Source organism: Biomphalaria glabrata, chromosome 4 (assembly GCF_947242115.1).
Source record: "Biomphalaria glabrata chromosome 4, xgBioGlab47.1, whole genome shotgun sequence".
Classification (NCBI taxonomy): domain Eukaryota; kingdom Metazoa; phylum Mollusca; class Gastropoda; family Planorbidae; genus Biomphalaria; species Biomphalaria glabrata.
In genome coordinates, this window is record NC_074714.1 from 8,917,180 (window position 1) to 8,937,137 (window position 19,958).

The following is a 19,958-nucleotide window of genomic DNA, read 5'->3' on the forward strand; positions in this document are numbered from 1 at the left end:
GTACATTTGACATAAAGTACAGATCATACAGTTGGCAATTCAAAACTAACATAATAAAAATAGCAACAGACACAAATTTATCACAGCATAAAAAAATATATGGTCAACTTAAAAAAAAAAAAAAAAGGCCCAAGTAATATTATATAATAATAATTGAAAAAAAAAAAAAGATTAAAATTGTGTATGTACATGTCTGTTTATATAAATCTGTTTTATATAGTTCAGTGTAAACCTCTCTGTAGTAAGTCTAACATGATAGGGTAGACAGCTGTGTATTCTTTGCCTTGTTTCTGGCGTATTAGTTTGGCATAAGCTTCCAGGGCACCCCTGAGAGAGATGACAAATGTTGATTAGAATTAAATGTTGTGGCCTGGGTTCAAAACTATTAGAAGAGGATATACTGTTTCTTATTCATTCTACTTTAAGCAAGTGACAAAATTTTGATGAGGATGATGAAATCTAAGAGTATAAGACTATAAATAAACTAATTGTTAAAAGCACACAAATTAAAACCAGCTAAAATCTTCTAAAAAACTATGATGAGAAAGTCCTAACCCCTAGATCACATACACAATAATAATCTAAATATGCTGAGATAGAAAACTTCATTAGAAAATAATCTAAATATGCTGAGATAGAAAACTTCAGTAGAAAATAATCTAAATATGCTGATATAGAAAACTTCAGTAGAAAATAATTTAAATATGCTGAGATAGAAAACTTCATTAGAAAATAATCTAAATATGCTGAGATAGAAAACTTCAGTAGAGAATAATCTAAATATGCTGATATAGAAAACTTCATTAGAAAATAATTTAAATATGCTGAGATAGAAAACTTCATTAGAAAATAATCTAAATATGCTGAGATAGAAAACTTCAGTAGAAAATAATCTAAATATGCTGATATAGAAAACTTCAGTAGAAAATAATTTAAATATGCTGAGATAGAAAACTTCATTAGAAAATAATCTAAATATGCTGAGATAGAAAACTTCAGTAGAGAATAATCTAAATATGCTGATATAGAAAACTTCATTAGAAAATAATTTAAATATGCTGAGATAGAAAACTTCATTAGAAAATAATCTAAATATGCTGAGATAGAAAACTTCAGTAGAAAATAATCTAAATATGCTGATATAGAAAACTTCAGTAGAAAATAATTTAAATATGCTGAGATAGAAAACTTCATTAGAAAATAATCTAAATATGCTGAGATAGAAAACTTCAGTAGAGAATAATCTAAATATGCTGATATAGAAAACTTCAGTAGAAAATAATTTAAATATGCTGAGATAGAAAACTTCAGTAGAAAATAATTTAAATATGCTGATATAGAAAACTTCAGTAGAAAATAATTTAAATATGCTGATATAGAAAACTTCAGTAGAAAATAACCTAAATATGCTGAGATAGAAAACTTCAGTAGAAAAAACTATTTTGTACTTCATGAATTTCTAAAAAAAAATTATTTTTTTTTACTAAATCTTGTCTTACTTGATTATTTTCAATCTATCTGTTTCTGCTGTATGATCATCTAGCCACTGAGAATACCTGATAACTGACCAATCAGACACCTGGAGTGTAATAAGACAAAATGTTAAATAATGGCACATTTTTATCTCTTTTACTGAAGAGCATACATAAATATGACAATATTTAGCATAATCTAATGTGAGACAAATGGAATTGAGGACAAATATTAAATAAATTAATTGTTTTGCACAATCAATTATTTTTGTTAATTAATCAATCTCTCCACATTCTCTTTAGGCTTTGTCCACATGTATCCAACTATCAGAAAGTTGCAGTGATCTTAAAATTTCAATAACTGCATCCTAACCAATCAGACTCATCCACACATGAACAGTGTGTCATGTCTAGAGCTCACCCTAGTTTAAGAAACTATAAAAGATTATTTAAGATCTGTCTGTGTTTAATAATAATAGAACCTGTTAAAGATTTAAAATAAAAATAAGTAAAACAATAGAAGATCTATCTAATCCATGCACTGCAATCAGATTTGAAAGAAAATGTTATAAGTTTGAAGACCCATTACTGGCACTGGGAGTATTCACAAACCTGATGAGGAGATTTCAGCTCAGAAGGTGCTCTAGCAAATAAAAACTGCAAGACTGTACTGTATGGAATGATTTCTCCAAGTGCTGGACTCTGTGAAATGTGCTCAGGAGTTTGAAACAGTAATGGTCTGGAATAGGAAAAAAAAACTTAAATCAGAGGTTCTCAAACTTTTTTCACCCGGGGACCCCCTGTATACAGTCAAAACCAGCCCCATGACACCTAAGTGAAAAGCTAGATAAATTCATAGCACATAAGTTAAAAAAAAAAAAAAAAAAAAAAGGTGTTCCTAAGATTATAAAATATAAAGTTGTAGAAAATTAAATGACTTGGATGATGATGAAATTTTATGAAAGGTATTTATGTCTGGCTTAATGCTTATAAGTGGCAACCACAAATCTCCTCGTTAGAAAATTAAGTTCCTCGTTTGTGGAGATTTCAATATTAGTATGGATTAGTATGGATTCAACTGAGATTGGGATCTAAGTTTGTCAATACGCAAAAGGATTCAACATCCAGTTGGGATTATCTAAATGAAGAATGTTTTCATAGGATAGTATGTTATAGACTTATTAAACAGAATTGAAGGGCGAGTTGAAAATTACTAAAATTATCTGATCAGATAAACTGGCTTTTAGCAAAGAAATTATTTAAACTTTCATCTTTCTGGGGACCCCCTATGCTTATCATGCAGAACCCGCGAACCACATTTAAGAACTACTGACATGGTAGGATACAGACATTTCTATCTGTGAATAGCCTAACAGGCTACCTACCTAAACGCTCTCAAGAGCCTGTAAGATTTTCCTAGATCTGCAGGCCTGCGGCACAGTGGTGATATGGCCAACTCCATTTGAGCAAAGTCTGCAGCCAGTCTCAGTTTACCTCCATCACCAAGGGGTCGCACTAAACTAGCATGGCGGACAAAGAGCTCCACACACCGACAAGCCAGGGGATTGATGCTGATAAGGAAAAAACAAAAAGAAAAAATCTTTTAATAAATGAACGCCTCACTGGAGATGTTTCTTGTTCAAGCTTGTTTAATGCTAAGACAAGGAGAGAAAAAGTGTGCACCTGTCAAGAATAAAATCTTTACATTTGAATGGAGCCAAGTAATCTGACTGGCATCTGACAATAAAACTTTGAAGTTCTTTCATGTAACCTGAACAAGGGGCTTCTGTTTCAGACTTGCTGGGAGCTGGCCTGATGAGATCAAAGAGAACCCATTAGACAACACTAGTGCCACCATAGTTACAATTAATTTATAATGAAAACAAGTGAAGAAAATAGCTTTTTTTTTAATACATGTTTTGAATTTTCCTTTTGAAGATGTAATGTAATCCACAGTTATACATTTCAATAACAAGTTGTGTGTGTAATGCTAGTCTCACCCAGAGAAGTCTTCACTATGTATGGTCAATATAATAGCTTCTAAGGCATCTGATATAGAGGACAACAGGGGCTGCAGTGCTGTGCCCATCAATTGGACAATGAACTCTAGTGATGATGTGATGCTCTGTTGGGCTTCATCGGGGAAGTGAGAGATGCCAGACAATACCTAGAAGACAGTCACAAGACAAAAAAAAAACATTAACCATCATTATTGATTAGCTTCAACTATTGTGTAAATGGAAACTGATGTATTACTTGTGGAAGAAAATGTACATTGTCTAGACTACTTTAGAACAAATAATCTCCAATGAGTGCCTGATTATTCATGAAAAACTCTTATTGCACTTTCTTGTAACACAAATTTCTGAATCATAACTGCAAAAACATTGTTTCAGAGCTAAACTCATACTTGTAAGGATCAAATTTCTTTTTCTAAGTAATTAAATTTACAAGTAACTCCATACAGTGAAGTAATAAAATGTATGACTATTATAAAAAGGAAAATAAAAAGCATTGATAAAACCAATAAAAATCTACAGATCTATCCATTTTGTTGGCCATAAAGCCAAAGTTTCAAAATAAGACTAAGACTAAGACTGCTTTATTGATCCTTACAGAAATTTGTTGTGATTACAAGGACTCGTTTCTCATATAAAGACAACACAACAGAAACATACACATATATACAACAGACAACATAAAGAGTTCATTCAGCGACTACACACAGGTATCTTGGTGCATTTCATGTTCCCTGATCAATGAGTGGCGGTGATAGCGTCTGACCGAGTGAGGTACGAACGAGTTTTTGTACCACTCCGTTCTTGTTTTGATTGACAGCAGTCGCCCACTTCGCGACGACCTGGCGTAGTTCTGATGGAGCGGGTGGACGTTGTCTTCCAAGATTTTTTCGATTTTTCTTAGGCACGTTTGTTCAAAAAGTTCCTTTAAATGTGGTAATGTTGTGAGTGTAATTTTTGATGCTTTTTTAATGATGTTTTCTAGACGTTGCAACAGTTTAGATGAGGCGTTGCCTTGCCAACAACTTATTCCGTATGTTAGCAGATTTTGTACAGTTGCGCCGTAAAATGTCTCAAGGATCTTCTTGTTTAATTTAAAACTGTTGAGTTTGTATAGAAAAAAGAATCGCTGGGCTGTTTTCTTTTTATTAGCAGACTATTTTTTAAACTCATGTTTACTTAATGATTTTACTTAGTCAGTGTAAGCATTTGAGGTAGTATGGTATATAACCCAAGTAAATTTGATTGTTTGGGAAACTGTTGCCTGTAGAGGTAAAAACTTACTTTTGATACAGCCTGATGAAAGAGAAACAATGTATTCACTACGCCCACATTACGAAGTTGGCCAGATGATAGAGGTCCAATAACTTGACTGGCCTCCCCATCTGTAGACAGCTGGAAGAAAAATAATGAGTAAAAGGCATCAAACTAAATAAAAATAATAGACATGTCAATATATTTCCATCTGACTTCTTGATCAAAATGTGTACATCATACAAGACAAAATAGGCACAGTATACACATTGGTCAAGATATCCCCATCAGAAGTAGAGATCAAGATATGCTTACGCAACATAAAAAGAAGGTAAAGATATGCCCAACATACATATGTGAGTAAATCCACTCTAAATATGTTAAGGTCAAGAGCTGACAATTCTAATGTTACCCGGAGAAAATTTTATTCATGTGTTCTATTTTTCGACTGTTTGCCAAAACAAAACACAGAGAAAATAATAATGTCCAAACTACTTACCAGCTGTTCACTCTTGACACAAAACAGTTTGACAGTCTTGGCTACATTCTTGGCTACTGTAACACTTAGCTTTGTGTCCCCACTGGATACATTCAACTCACTGTGAACCAAATTACAAAACTTCAGGACATCTTTGTGATAATACATGGCTTTTAAACACTTAATTTAGAAGGAAAGGTAATAATTTTTTAAAATGATCAATTTAACTCTTTCTTTCCTAATCTCATTTCAGTTGGATCTATGATCCCATCATCCTTGGGTTGTTTCATTTACTTTCTTCTCGAAATATTTTTAATTGCTTAAAACTGTATCTAGAATAGTTTCATTTTTTTAAACCTCCATGTTTTTTTTCTCTTTCAACAAGTTCTGACATATTACAATGTGTTTAAAGAAGGGGGACTACTTTTTCTACTTTCTATTTACAATGCTTTTCTAATGGTAGTGACATGGCATACCAAGCTCCAGATTTCAGTTTTTTAATAAGTTTTATATTTGCAATTATATATCAAATGTAAAAGTTATTGAAGTTTAAAAATAACTGAATTGTGCACTACAAATGAGCAAATAGGTAGTTTCACATTCTGCCTGAAAACTGGAAAATAATACCTGAGACTGAAAGAGTTAACAATGTTTAAAAAAAACAAAAAAACAACCAAAGACCTTGCTATAGTCTTGACTATATTGTCTACTTCCTCTGGTGTGGGCGGGTTAGAAGACGATGATGTAAACACAAGGTTGATGCTGTCAAAGAGTCTAGACAAAGACATTCGCAGGTAGGCATTCTCAAACGTTGCTAGAGTTTCACGTAAAACTTTCTCAGAACTATCATAAAAGAAAAAAAAAAGAAAATTAAAGCAATTTTAATAAAAAAACACAATACATTTTATTTACAATTCAAATATTTTCAGATCCATTAGGATGGAAGTAGTTAAAGCTATGATTGAATAATCAAAGATGCACAGATATATAATTGATCAAACATTTGCCAAAATGAAGTTACTTACTGCTCTACAAAGCTTCTAGTTATTATGAACAATTAACTATAATAATTAACAAATATATTTACACACAGACAGAATACATAACATTCTATTTTTTTAGGCCTAAACATTTTTTTTGTTGTTGTTGTGATTTTAATTTCTCAAGAACTGAAACAGAACAAATAAACTTGTGTCACCACCTTCACCTATCCCTTGGTCTGTTGGACCATTGGGGCACCACAAAAGATCTGTCAACCACCTTTCTCCATGGAGAAAGACCGGAGAAAAGTGTGTATAGAATACATATTTAAGTTTCAGGTTATTAATAAATTAGTATGTTAGAAACTGGACATAACAGCTTACAAGCAACAAATAAAACATTGAACCTGATTGTCAATAATACTTCTGATGGATGATCAGTTGACTTAACTATAGAACCTTACACAGGCCTAGATAGAAAATATGATATAATGTCAGTCACAGATAATGATGAAAATGAAGTTTCTTGTAGTACCATTAGAACTATGTATGTTTTAGAACTAGTTAGTGAAGATGCATTCTATACAAATGCTGGACATGATGTTCTAACACTTACTCATATTGCTGCCTGGCTTTCTCTGTCTGGGCAAAGAAGTCTTCCTCTGTCTCACCAGCTGGAATAATATCGACATTTCCAGCACTAGGTGTCACACTAAGTGCTATGCTAAACTGCTGCAGCCGACGCCACAAGTCATTGTAGAGCCTAAGAAGCTTAGGGTACTCCCCTTCAAATGACTGCTTCAGGAATGAAGAATCTGAAATTTCAAAATGAAAAAAATATCACAGAAAAATGTTATAAATGTAATAGCAAAATTAATCATTGCATTCTTTGTGGGTGTGGGTTATCAAGTTATGCATAATGATTTAGCAAGAATGCTAAAATGGTTATCAAGTTATGTATAATGATTTAGCAAGAATGCTAAAATTGGTGTATGGATACAGTGAACCTCTAAAATTTGTATACAAATAGAAATGACACTAAGATTTGTAGAAAAATCTAAAAATTACACCGAGACTTCATATTTATTGAGGAATTTACTTACGCTCAGCAGCAGTGTTGAATTCAAGAGTCAACATCTTTGTGACATCCTCCCAGAAAGCCTGAATGATATTCACATCACTGTGATGATGCTGAAGTTGGTTGAAGAGCAATCAATATTTATTAGTTACAGGACTTTTAATTTTAAACAGTGAATTTGATAAATTCGATGGTTTCACATACTAATAAAAAAAAATAAATTAGAGCTTCAAATTTTACTTAGCAAATATTTAGTCAAATGTGCAAGTGGAAAAAAATATCAATAACATTGGAGTCATTGAATTGTATTTAACTAAAGCTTCAATGAATTGACTCTGTTCATAAAAAAAAAAAAAAAAAATTGGTTGTGCCTTATACACAATCCGCAGCAATGGTGCAGAATTTTTTTTATACCTTTTTTTTTTCGATCGGCGAAATTCCAGGACATTGAAAGAGATATTTTAAAATTCCAGGAGATTTCCAGGACTTTTTTATTTTTTCTGAAATTCCAGGAGATTCAAGGACATCCTGGAATTTCAGGAGGCCGCGGATATCCTGACAATAAGTGGTTTTAGGAGAAAGAATTAAACGAACAAGAAATTAAGTTTTTTTTTCATTTAATCACCTCGACTAGTGTGCAATTATATTCTATTTTTGAAGATAAGTCTGTAATTTATAAGTTAAGATAACTCTACTGTCAGCCAAATTTTTAAATGGCCATAGAAAATGTGCAAGAAGGGATAACAAATGATGACAATGAAATATACTATCGGCCATCTATGATGGAGTTGTTAGATAGCACCTCTTAGTTTGACTCACTGCCAAGTGTTTAAATGTTTATGCATTTTATTATTTTGATTTGTAGACTAGCTAGTAAAAACTATTTTTTAAAAAAATTTTCTTTTTAATAATGTGGACTATTATTATTATGATTATTCTTCATTATTTTAAAGAGCTTGATAATGATGAAAAAAAAAAGACATAATAGGTGAATTTAAATGTTCAAATAATATCTTACTAACTTGTTCTTTCTTTCATTGGTGTCAAGTTTATTTCTAAAAGCTTTCGAGATTGAACATTTTAGACTTTGTGAAACAGTTATTCTAGTCAGTTAAAAATAGCACAGTTACTTCCAACTGTGCTTGAAATGTTAAGCATTTAATGGAATGCCAAGATTTTCTACTTTACCACTAACATAGTACATTCTAGGAAACACTTGTACCATATAAACCTCTGCTTATCAATAGAGTCTTTTGTACACTTGGTTTTTAGATCTAGGGATGCAACAATAAGAGTAGTCAACTCTACATCCTATCTTTGAATGAAATGCAGGGTTAATTATTAGGAAAACCGAACTGCTTCTACTATATTAATAGATTTGGCTAAGAAACATTGAAAAAAAAAGGGAAGGGGGTGGGGGAGGCTCATTTAGATCATTGCATAAAATAAAGAAAAAGATCAATATTTTGCAAATAATACAATGTGTAGGGAATAAAACATTGATTATCTTAATGCTTTCTGTATCTCTTCTAAAACAAAACAAAATGAAGTCAAATTTTACCTTCGCCAGCTCATCAATAAAACAAACATGTGACACTGGATCTCTCTTTTTAACTAGAACTTTCTGAAGGTGTTGAACCTGAAGAACATAATACATGACATTCAAAATTATCGGCACAAGGTAATATTAGCACTAGTTAATTACTGGCACGTTCTACAGGTTTGTTCGATAATGAATATGCCATTTAGAAAGACAAAGCAGTTGACAGTTTTTATTGTTGTCTTTTTAAAAACTATTTTTCTGTTATATGTTAGAAACGTTAATTAACAGGTATAAACATCTAACTAATAGAAAAACTATCCCACCATGATCAACACAATTATTTGCCTCTCGACCAGACACACAAGGACGAGGCAACAGATGACCTTAAAGTAAGAATCCTAACCAATTGAGGCATGGTTTCTCAGAATGCCAACTTTGTCAATTGAAGTCTACTTATGTGACAAAATTACTGGACAACAAAGGTAAACAAGTACTCTCCAACAAATATGGAATGTTTGGACTTCTGTTTGACTTGGTCTACACAGAACATCATTGCTGACCAAATCATTTTTTAGATGAGAAAATGTTTTCTTTCCCCCTGAGCTCTAGCAACAACAATGGTGGTGGCTGACCTGAACACAAGCTGAGTATATGTTATCCATTAGTTTCTCCATGTTGGTCCACATGTTGGCTCTGAGCACTGGGATGTTACTGGGGGCAGGCATGGCAGCACGGCCTGGGGCTGTTAATATAGAACAATAAATTTATCTATTGGGTTTACAAGCTAAATAAAAAAAGAAATTATACAAAAAAAAACCAACAACAAAAAAAAATCCATTAAAAGAAGATGTTTTTATTGTTAAAGTAGAAAAAAATCAATTTTCTAACTCATAATAACAATTTTAAAATGTCACACTTTTTTTTTTACTGGTCCACAAATCTTTACTGACCTCTAGCAGAACCTCCAGAAGCCATGGTCAAGGCTTGGACATCTAAACAAGCCCTGACCTGCTGGTGAAGGGTGGCTCGACATCCAGCCACTACACGGTCAACAACTGTATGCAGGGAGCCCAGGTTATAGAACACTTGCAGGGATGTGGCAACAGCTGTCTGGTTCTAAGACATAAAGAAGTATGGAAGTATTTAATGCTAAAATACAGCAACAATAAAATACTTGACAATATTAACTAAATTTGAAATATAACTATTCAAAAAATGTATTTCAGATTACCACTGCATACTGAAAATATAATGCCTATCTACAAAATACTTGAAATAGAAACATTGAATGAAAAAAATTGTGCTTTTAGGTTTCAGATTATTGAAAAAAAAAAAAGCATTCAGGTTTGAAGCCATTGCGTTCCATCAGAACATGTGTCAATGTTGGGGGGGGGGGGGGGGGGGGGGGGGGGTTTACAAAGTTGATTATGTAAGACATCAAAGACATCACCAAGACTAGACTCTGTGAGTCTATGAGAAATGTATAGATAAAATTCAAGGAAAATATGTTCACTGCAGCTTTTCACTTGATTATATAATAATGTAACTCAAATCTTAAACACTAAAGCTTAGATTTTATGTTTATCACTGTTAGTACACTTGATAGCCCTGCACTAACAAAAATTAGCTTGAATATTGTCATTAATTTGAAAATAAAAATTACAAATAACTTAATAACTGTAGCTCTATTACGGTATTTAAAAGAGTTGATAAGGCTAACTAAATCAGAACAGGAAAAGCAGGTAAAGATTTGGATGCTGTAATTACAAAGTGTCTGAGCAAACAACAAGAAATTGGAGGATGTAACAGGAAACTAGGGGGTTAAAGAAATTATATTATAAACTTTTAATTTGGTGAATAGGAAAAAGTACAAGCCACTGATAATAAACAGTTCAAGGATGGCTGCCTGGTCGTGCGGTTTGTGTGCTGGACTGTAGTTTGGATTTATCGATGGTCCAGGGTTCAAACCCTGCCCGCTGTCATCCCCCGTCGTCCTGCGGGAGGTTTGGACTAGGAAGTAAACTATCTTCAACTCTGAAGGAACATCCCAAACATGTAAAACAAACATTTTACAAGTCCATTACCTGAGTGGCCATCCCTTGTTCTAACATTTTCTGGGCCTGGGTCTCAACTTCTTTTCTTGCCTGTTTCACTAACCTTCGATCTTGATCAATAATTTCCACACCACTCAAATCTACACCTTGACATATATAATCTGTACAGAGAGACATCAAGAAAGAGCAAAATTATTGAATTGACTTAATGTAGTCATTAGAGATCTCAGTGAAGACATGTCCTGTATTGCAGTTATACTATATTAAACATTTTATTTCCATATGCAAAACATGTAGTCAATTTTTATTTTTAACCTCAAATTTTATTATAGCAAACTCATAATTAGATTCCCCCCCCCCCTTTTTTTTTTCTTCTTAAGTTTACTAAATGTCTGTGATAATGAATGGATTTTTTCTATCTGGTTACATTGAATTAAGTTATTTCAAACATTTACTCATTTCCCAATAGGTACAGTCAGTTGTGACATATAATCTACTCCAGACAGCATAGAGTTTAACAAGAACATTGTCTGCATTTTTTTAAAACATATAATTAGAATTTTCTAACAACTTTAATTTTCTTATTTAAATCATGCAATGCAAAATACCCCATACATAAATGTATGGTTTATGAAGTTAATATGAGATTTAGAGTTAAGAGGGGAAAGGGGAGAGGGGGTTGGGCGTTATGGCTATGGCTAATGCCTCCCAATCATGCATGATTCAAAAGAGAGTCAACTCAAGGAAAAACAAATTTCTGTTACAAATATCTGTGAATATTTGCTTAGAATAGACCATCAAACATATCCTACTGACTGAAGTGTTACTCATCACAGATATTTTCCATACTTCTATAAGGATGTGAAAGCTGGAAAATGAATGCTTGGACTGTGAGAAGAATGAATGCTTGGCCTGTGAGAAGAATGAATGCTTGGCCTGTGAGAAGAATGAATGCTTGGACTGTGAGAAGAATGAATGCTTGGACTGTGAGAAGAATGAATGCTTGGACTGTGAGAAGAATGAATGCCTTTGTGCGTCAATGATTTAAACAACTACATGGTAAGAGATACCAGGGAAATAAAACAAACAGCTAATCAGCTTGTCCTTGTACAAGTTTAATCAGCTTGTCCTTGTACAAGTTTACATTTTGAAAGGCAAACAGAAAAATCGCCTTAATACTTGATAGTAGCTGGAAGTAGGATGGTTAGACATTATTCATGGACAAGATTATTCTTAAGGCTACAAAAGAAGCAGTCAGGCTAAGATAATATGGAGACATTTACTGGCTTGTCTGTTGACGAAATTCACTAATGGGAATTTGAGAACTTTGTTATCTAACAGCAATACAGCACAACTAAACGTCAATTGTTAAATATATTATATATTAAAGATTGGCTATTAAGTTTGATATATTAATTGTTTTCAATAGTGCTTAGAGCTAATAATAAAATGTTTTATATGTTTTGAGTCTAATACTGATTCTGACTTCCTATAAAAGAGAATTAATTCAAAAAGTATTTTTCTCATTGTATTTATAAATCAAACAAATAGAATCCCTCTCATGAAGTTTACGATAATGATGTCTGCTGTGTGTTGGAGATAATATAATCAAATATTCTGACGCAAACAAAATTAAGTGATGTAAAAAGACTACAGTCAGCAGGTTATTTTAGATGGTCAACTTCGAGATTGTGACAACTACATAGATTGGCAATATCATTGTATATGAGGCTAGACTATTTATAAATAGGCCATGGAAAAACAAAAAGCGAAATGTCATTGAATATTTTGAGAGGGATTTATTTATGTCCCCTTTTATTATATTCAACTAACTTACCCAGTTCATTTAAACTTTGTGCTGCTTTAGTGATCTCCCTTGCTCCCCCTTCCAACTGACTGTGTAGGCGTCTGCTCAAGTACATAATGCGAATAATTCGCCTCAATAGGTCACATGTTTCCTTTTGATGGCAAACATTTTTTAAGATGTTAAAATTGTTTGGCATTTTTGTTTAACAAGATTTGTAGCATGTAAAAAAAGGAAGTAAAGCTCAGTCATTTTAAGAATGGTCACTAAACGCTTATTTCTTTTCTTTACATAGAAAAATATGTGAATGTTTTAGTCACTATATAACTAAACTCTGAAACACCCTCAAAGCTAGTAATCCTAATTTATATCTGAACATTTTTTTTTTCCAAATAGCACAACTTTCATGTTAAAAGCATGCTCAGTGCACTCAGGTCCAATCTCCCAATCTCTTTTGTGGACCTATTAAAGGAGGGAGTATCTGGGAGAAGGTTTCTGTGCTGCCTTTAGGCAGTCAGCAAATCAACTCATCTTGAATTGAGATTTGAACTCAAGCCCCCTTGATAAGCAACCAAACAGTTTATGTCACTCAGGTACACAAATCTTTCTTTGAAACAAATATTCAAATGTATTTTTCTACTTAAAGAAAAACAATAAGTCGCTAACTGAAATGTGAAAGAGCCTGATTGATCATTAACAGTAATAGATCTGGACATTAACAAAAAAAAAGTTCATAAAAAACAAAATATGGATAACTATAGCTTGTATTATCAGAAAAAAAAAAGATGTTAATATTTCATTTATTTATGAGAATGTATTGCTTTATGATAAAAAGAATCAGTCAAAGAAATAAAATTTTGACTTTAAAAAGTTGTTGTTTTTTTTATTAAAAAAATATACACTATATTTTATATTAAGTTGATAAATAAAATAAATACAAATTCTCCCATTTCCCTTTTATGCAACATATAATATGGACATTCTTTATTATTAGTTTTAGCTTATATATAAATGTTTAAATAAAGTATTCTCAAAAAGTGTACCTGCAGGTTTCTTAGCTGTACTGTTCGAGCCAGAATTTTAGAGTATGGTTCACAAACTTTTGTTCTTATCCTATAAAAATAGCTCACTATATTAGACCAGCATTTCAAATAAACAGTTAAAAAAAAAAAAAACAATTTGTATTTCTGAAGCTACTTTGCATTTAGAAACAAAAAATACCTAATATTATATTATATATAACAAAGGGCTAAAATAGATGATATGATGATTTGTCATAAAAAAAAAATAAAAAAATTTTATGCACATTTCCAGACTCTAATTTTAATGATGACTATTAAAGAATGACATGTTTTAAACAGTGGATTTTGTTACACAGAACACTTTACCTATCCATAGCTGAGAGCAAAGACTGGATGCGAGTCTGCATCATTTGTAGAACGCCTGGAGAATAAGAAAACATTTTTAATCATGTAGCGTAGATGTTTAAAGTTAAATGTCAAATATGATTTTTTTCCTGTTAGCAGGAAACAGTTAATGTTTTCCCCTATAAAATTGATAAAATGTTAAATAAACAAAAAAAAATTAAAAGATAAATGTAAACAACAGAAACAAAAAAAAAAAAAACCCAGCTCACCTTCCAGAGTTTCCACACCCGTAGCTTGAGACAGCAAGTCTTCATGGTGAGTTACAATCTGGATGTAAAAAAATCCTTCATTCATTTAATCATACAAATATTTTACAACTTAGGTACAGTTATTTTATCTATTTCTGCACTAAGACTACAAAATTTGTTTTTAACTATCTAGATTCTGACACATTGTATCATTTTAGGATCTTGATCTGTAGATTTGAGTAGTTTATGCAGAACAAAGAAATACTAAGCATTTGAGTAGAACAATGTCCTTAAGCCTAAAAATGAAGAGATTTATTGACTGAGTTAAAAAGTTGATTCTGACACATTTTGCCATCTCACACTGTTGCTCTCTAAATTTGAAGAGTCTATGTCCAAATCAAGACATGTTAGCGACTGCATCAAAAAGTTTCACTACCAAAGTTTTCTATCCAGACAGAAGTCAGGATTTGTAAGTCATGGTTTGAGATAAAATACAATACATTTTTTATTAATGTTTTCTTCTTATCTTATATAATACAGATGTTACTTCAAAAAAGAAGAATAAGTTGGTTGACATCTAGGGAAAACTATTAACCATCCTTTGTAGTAATATATTTTAAGACTATGTGAAATATACATTTTAAATATATATTCTAAAAGATATGTATTTTGATGCATGTATTGATACCTCCCTCACTCTAGTTTAAATATGGAAACAAAGACTTTTAATTGAATGCACAACTAACTTACCTGGGCATGTATTTCTTTGTCTAACAAACTTATACCTTCTGCTAATTTTCCCAACTGTTCAGAAATAACCTGACCTTGAATGGCTTTATTCGCATGAGCTTTAACATCAAAATTTTCATCCAGGAAGTGTCGGAAAATTTCTGAAGATTGAAAAAAAAAAATAAAATTATTTTTAAGATTTATGGATAGTTAAAAAAAAAAGTCAGTTGAATAATTACATTGTATTCAAAAACTCCTACCTTAATAATTTTATTAAAGAAAATATGAAAACAAAAAGATCTTTTCGGCTTTACATAAATCTAGCTTGAAATTTACTTAAAACTTATTTCTTTCTATCCTCTTTTATTTATAGTACAAAAAACATTTTAAAGCCAACCTTCGACAATTTATAGTAATGTAATTGCAATAAACCAACTTAATGATCTAGTGTGCTTACGTTTACTTAAGAAACTCAGACTTAACTCAATACTGCAGTTCAGTGTGACTTTTATGTTTATAAATGATAGATTATAGATCTAGTCTATATAGGTCTACTTTCTAGTCTAGTTATTTTCTAGAGGTCAATGATAGCATGCAGCATGGATCTAAAATAATCTAGATCTAGTCTATATCTAGATATATTTTAATATAATATTTTTTTTATAGATCTCTAAAATAGATCAAGTAGCTCTAACTGCTGAATAGTATTTAACTCAAACTGGTCATAAGTGAGTCTCAAAACTGTTGAGTAGTACTGTTAGTTAGACTGTTAGGGTTACTCAAGCTACTTACTCTAACTTAAGTTACATTCAGTTACTCTGATCTGTCATTGAGTCAGCCCAGTGACTTACTAGAACCACTAGAAAGTAAGTAGACTACATAGAAGATCTATATTGACTAGATCTATAATCTATTGTTAGGCACTTCTGCTGTGTCGAATGCAGATAAACCAAACTCAACAAAATCCAATAACACCGGCAAAAGGCCGAACAATCAATAGAAGTTAGTCGACGCTGATACTGAATGTCGAACAAGTTTAATAGTAATGAAGCTTCATAACAAGCTTCTTATCTCCAAGCCATCTTGAAACTAGTCTGTTTACATCGTCTGATATTTCGCTATCTCCTCCTAAAACATAGTACTGTTTTTACCAGTCACGTCATTGTCTTTAACTGTACTCTAAGTGACTAAGTCTAAGTCAAGACTTCCCTTATTTTCGAAACAAATATATATATTATATATAGATCTCTATTATTAGATTTATATCTATATATATCCAATTCCTAATCGTGCCATGACTGTAACAGTGACTAGATTCTATTAATAATTATAAAAATAGTATTAATTTTAAGTACTATAAATTATCATACCGCAAATAGCCGTAAATAATTAATCAGTGTAACGCCAGTTACGGCCACTGACTGTAAATCAAGTAACTGTGTAAGTGTCAGTGTTAGTACTGTTACTTTAACCTTAGCCATCCCGAAACTAGTCTGTTTATATCTATAATATTCTATAATAATAATAATTAGATTTATAGACAGTATAGATTATCTATAGTATACTATATTATAATTATAAATATAGTATAGACTATGACTATGTAGAAAGTATATATAGTAGCTTCTTATATTAGGCACAGCTCATCGAATTCTCCTTTAAGAAACACGTCGCTTTTTTTTGTTTATAATTAATTTGTTTTTATGTTTGGAGCTAAAAACGATGTTTCGGGACAGTGCATGTCCAATTTTAGATAAGTTCCTGTATTTTTGTTCCGCTTTTCCAAAGCAGATGGCAGTTTTTTAGATTCTCGGTAACCAAGTATGTAAAGCTATTGTTTAAACCTCCCCCGGCAATTCATACCCATATAAGGGATGAAGGCTATATTATGAGCCTGTTTGGTCGTAGGCTGGTGGATCTATCAAAACATCTTTAGAAAGACATTCCAATCACATTCATACTGTTAGCTGTTAAATAAAATTAAAAAAGGAGGTGTTTCAATTAATAATAATGAATTAAACACATTCTCCTATAGTGCACAAGGCAAAATCGTAATAAGAAATATTATTGGGATTAATAAATCTATGATTTTTTTCAATAAATAAATGTGACCTAGATCGAGATATCTAGAATATATAATATATAATATATTTAACAATTGACATTTAGTTGTGCTGTATTGCTGTAAGATAATTTGAAGCCAGAGACCATGCCCACTGCAGGTGATCACGCCAGGCGAGTGCTGGTGGTGAGGAGAGGTATACACTAAGCGTGTAGTGTCACAACCTATCATACAGGCAGTGGAGGGAAGGGGGAGAGAGTCATGAAAAGAATTATAAGCATCTATGGGAGGGAGGGGATGTTAAGGTCTAACAAAACGAACATCCAAATTATGAAAAGAAGAGGGTCCTTGGATGGGAATTAAAAGAAAGAGAGAATACATGTAGCCTAGTTGAAAATATCATCTTTATTAAATTATAATAATTAATTTATAGATCTATAATTATATAGATTTATTTCTGTCTGTTTCTACACATAGATTATGTAGGTAGGCTCATATATATATATCTAGAGAGAGAGAGAGGCAATATACTATAAATACATATGATATTGCAGAAGTGAATCTACTTCTTTTAATACAATCTAAATAATTTTTAATTAACACAGATATAATTTATTAGCAATAACATAGTGGTGTTTCTTAACGGTGCTCAATGTGCGCTAAAGGAGAAAGCACAAAAACTGCGTTTATTATAGGAGCATGAAGTGACCTGATTTATTTTAAAATAAAATCTTGACTATGAGTGGTAATTTAAAGAAACACAGCTATTTTTATAGTCCTTTAGTTGCAGAATAAGAATCTGCTTTCAGTTTTTTTGTAAGTTAAACCGTCACCAAATAAAAAAATAAAATAAAAATTTGACCTAGTTCCCGAATACGGTGTGCCTAATATAAGAATCTACTGTCTATAGATCTAATAAAATCTAATTATAATTTATTATAATATGATCCAATTCCTAGTTTATAAATTATACTGAGATTTATAGTTAGTTAGTGTAGCTTCTAAGACTTATTCAAGTTAGTGTAAGTGTAGGTCTAGACTCAAGACTTAGACTGGCAGTGGCAGTGAGTGGCTAGTTACTAGATCTAGATAGTGTTTTGTCACTCAGACTCAGTGTCACTCACTGACTCAACTCAGTAGTGAGTAGTGTAAAATAAACTATTACTATTAAATACTAGACTCTATTAATACTATTATAAACACTACAAGTACATGATACATCTACTCTAGCTAGACAAGAATCTAGAGATCTACAGTATTACTTATTACACTAGGCCCAATCAAAATTAACATTTTACATTGAATGTACTCTAGATCTAATCTATATATGTGACGTAAAAGAAATTAAACAAAATAAATACCGTCTTCTTCCCATTGTTTCCAAACAACCGGGTCCATTATTAGCATGTAGCAGTATAAAATTAACAGAGATTAATCCTAAGTGTCAGGTAAAAATAGTATTAATAATCGATAAATAATAGACATTTTAGCACTTAACTATATAATCTATATATATATTATTTAGTGCCACGTGAACGAAATCTTGACCATAACCTAAAAGCACTTCTAGATAAAAAGTAGATACGTAAAAGAAACCAATAATAGGCCTATAACTAAATTCTATATTCAGCTCTTGATATCAAGAAAAATATACATGCTACATTTAGTATAGTAAAGATAATCCAAATAAAGGCGAAATAGATGTAGACCCCCCACCTCTTTTCTATATTTTTTACAATCAGCCCTGGCTTCAGTGGCGTAGCTAGGGGAAGGGAGGAAAATTTGAAAATCCCCAAAATGAGTGTTTTTATTTGCATTTAATATTACGTATAAGTAGATTTAAGAAGTAGGTTATTCCCTTTTTTTAAAGACCAATTAATCTATAACCACAAGTAGGGCCTACTACAAAGCTTATATCAACTCTAGTAGAAAATGTGTTCTTTCTCCCACACCCAATCTTGGATCAAGCTGAAATTTTGCACAATTATTTCTTTTACCTGACAACACAAGAATCAATATTTTTAGCGGCTCCCGAAAGGGGAAAAGACGCTATTAGTTTTGTGCGAAATGTCTGTCCGTCCGTCATGTTTAGATCTCGTAAACTAGAAAAGATATTGAAAATCCGACATCACAATATCTTAGACCATTCAAAGTTCTGATGCAACGGCTACTTTTTTTTTCTGAAAGCGAAAAATCTAATTTTTAAAATTAGTTATGCAAGCAGTTTTTTAAAGAGAAAAAGCTAATTAGTATGCATTATAAGCTAGACCTAATTTAAAACGAATAGTAATCTTGTAAAGTGCAAATTCTTGAACATTTTATTTATTAATCTCCCATTCTTTTTGAAAATTCAAATAATAAATTATAACACTTCAGTTAGGCCAGGGGAAGGCGCGGTAGCTGAGCGTTAAAGCGCTTGGCTTCCGAACCCGGGTCTCGGGTTCGAATCCTGGGATTTTCAACTTCTGAATCTTTGGGCGCCTCTGAGTACACTTTGCTCTAATGGGTACCTGCCATTAGTTGGGGAAAAGTAAAGGCGGTTGGTCGTTGTGCTGGCTACCTGACACCCTCGTTAACCGTAGGCCACAAAAACAGATGAACTTTACATCATCTGCCCTATAGATGTTCTTTTTGAAAATATTGAAGCCTGCCTGGGTGGACTTCGGTGGCCGATTTTGAGTTTGTGTTTCCACACAAACTGTCTTTGTAACCTTTTTTTTTTTTTTTTTTTTAATTTCTTAGAAGGCTAATTTTTATAACAAATTATATCTAGATCTATTGATTACAGCTTTTCTTTCTGGCTTCCACACTAAGCTGTCTAAAGTCATTGGACTTGAAAGAGTATAGGCATTTGGTCATAAAGAACATTAT

At 32.1% G+C, this 19,958-nt stretch overlaps 1 protein-coding gene across 1 annotated transcript; it reads right to left on the reverse strand.

The window, feature by feature from the left end:
* Nucleotides 1–196: 196 nt before the first annotated feature.
* Nucleotides 197–18,585, reverse strand: LOC106051594 (conserved oligomeric Golgi complex subunit 5-like). Its single transcript, XM_056026677.1, has 21 exons — nt 18,449–18,585; nt 15,047–15,186; nt 14,318–14,375; nt 14,070–14,124; nt 13,725–13,794; nt 12,715–12,835; nt 10,908–11,038; nt 9,774–9,939; nt 9,456–9,565; nt 8,842–8,919; nt 7,306–7,393; nt 6,819–7,017; nt 5,904–6,065; nt 5,244–5,343; nt 4,775–4,885; nt 3,473–3,639; nt 3,156–3,284; nt 2,858–3,043; nt 2,085–2,211; nt 1,500–1,579; nt 197–327 (listed from the first exon to the last, which is right to left on the reverse strand). Exons 1-21 carry the CDS (start codon nt 18,492–18,494, stop codon nt 222–224), a joined length of 2,430 nt encoding a protein of 809 aa, XP_055882652.1. The 5' UTR covers nt 18,495–18,585; the 3' UTR covers nt 197–221.
* Nucleotides 18,586–19,958: the final 1,373 nt, after the last annotated feature.

Coding starts and splice junctions, on each gene's coding strand:
- LOC106051594 (XM_056026677.1), bottom strand. CDS start 18,494: ATGCTAATAATGGACCCGGTTGTTTGGAAACAATGGGAAGAAGACG. Junction 15,187..18,448: donor GAAACAATGGGAAGAAGACG/GTATTTATTTTG, acceptor TTCAATCTTCAG/AAATTTTCCGACACTTCCTG. Junction 14,376..15,046: donor ACAAAGAAATACATGCCCAG/GTAAGTTAGTTG, acceptor TTTTACATCCAG/ATTGTAACTCACCATGAAGA.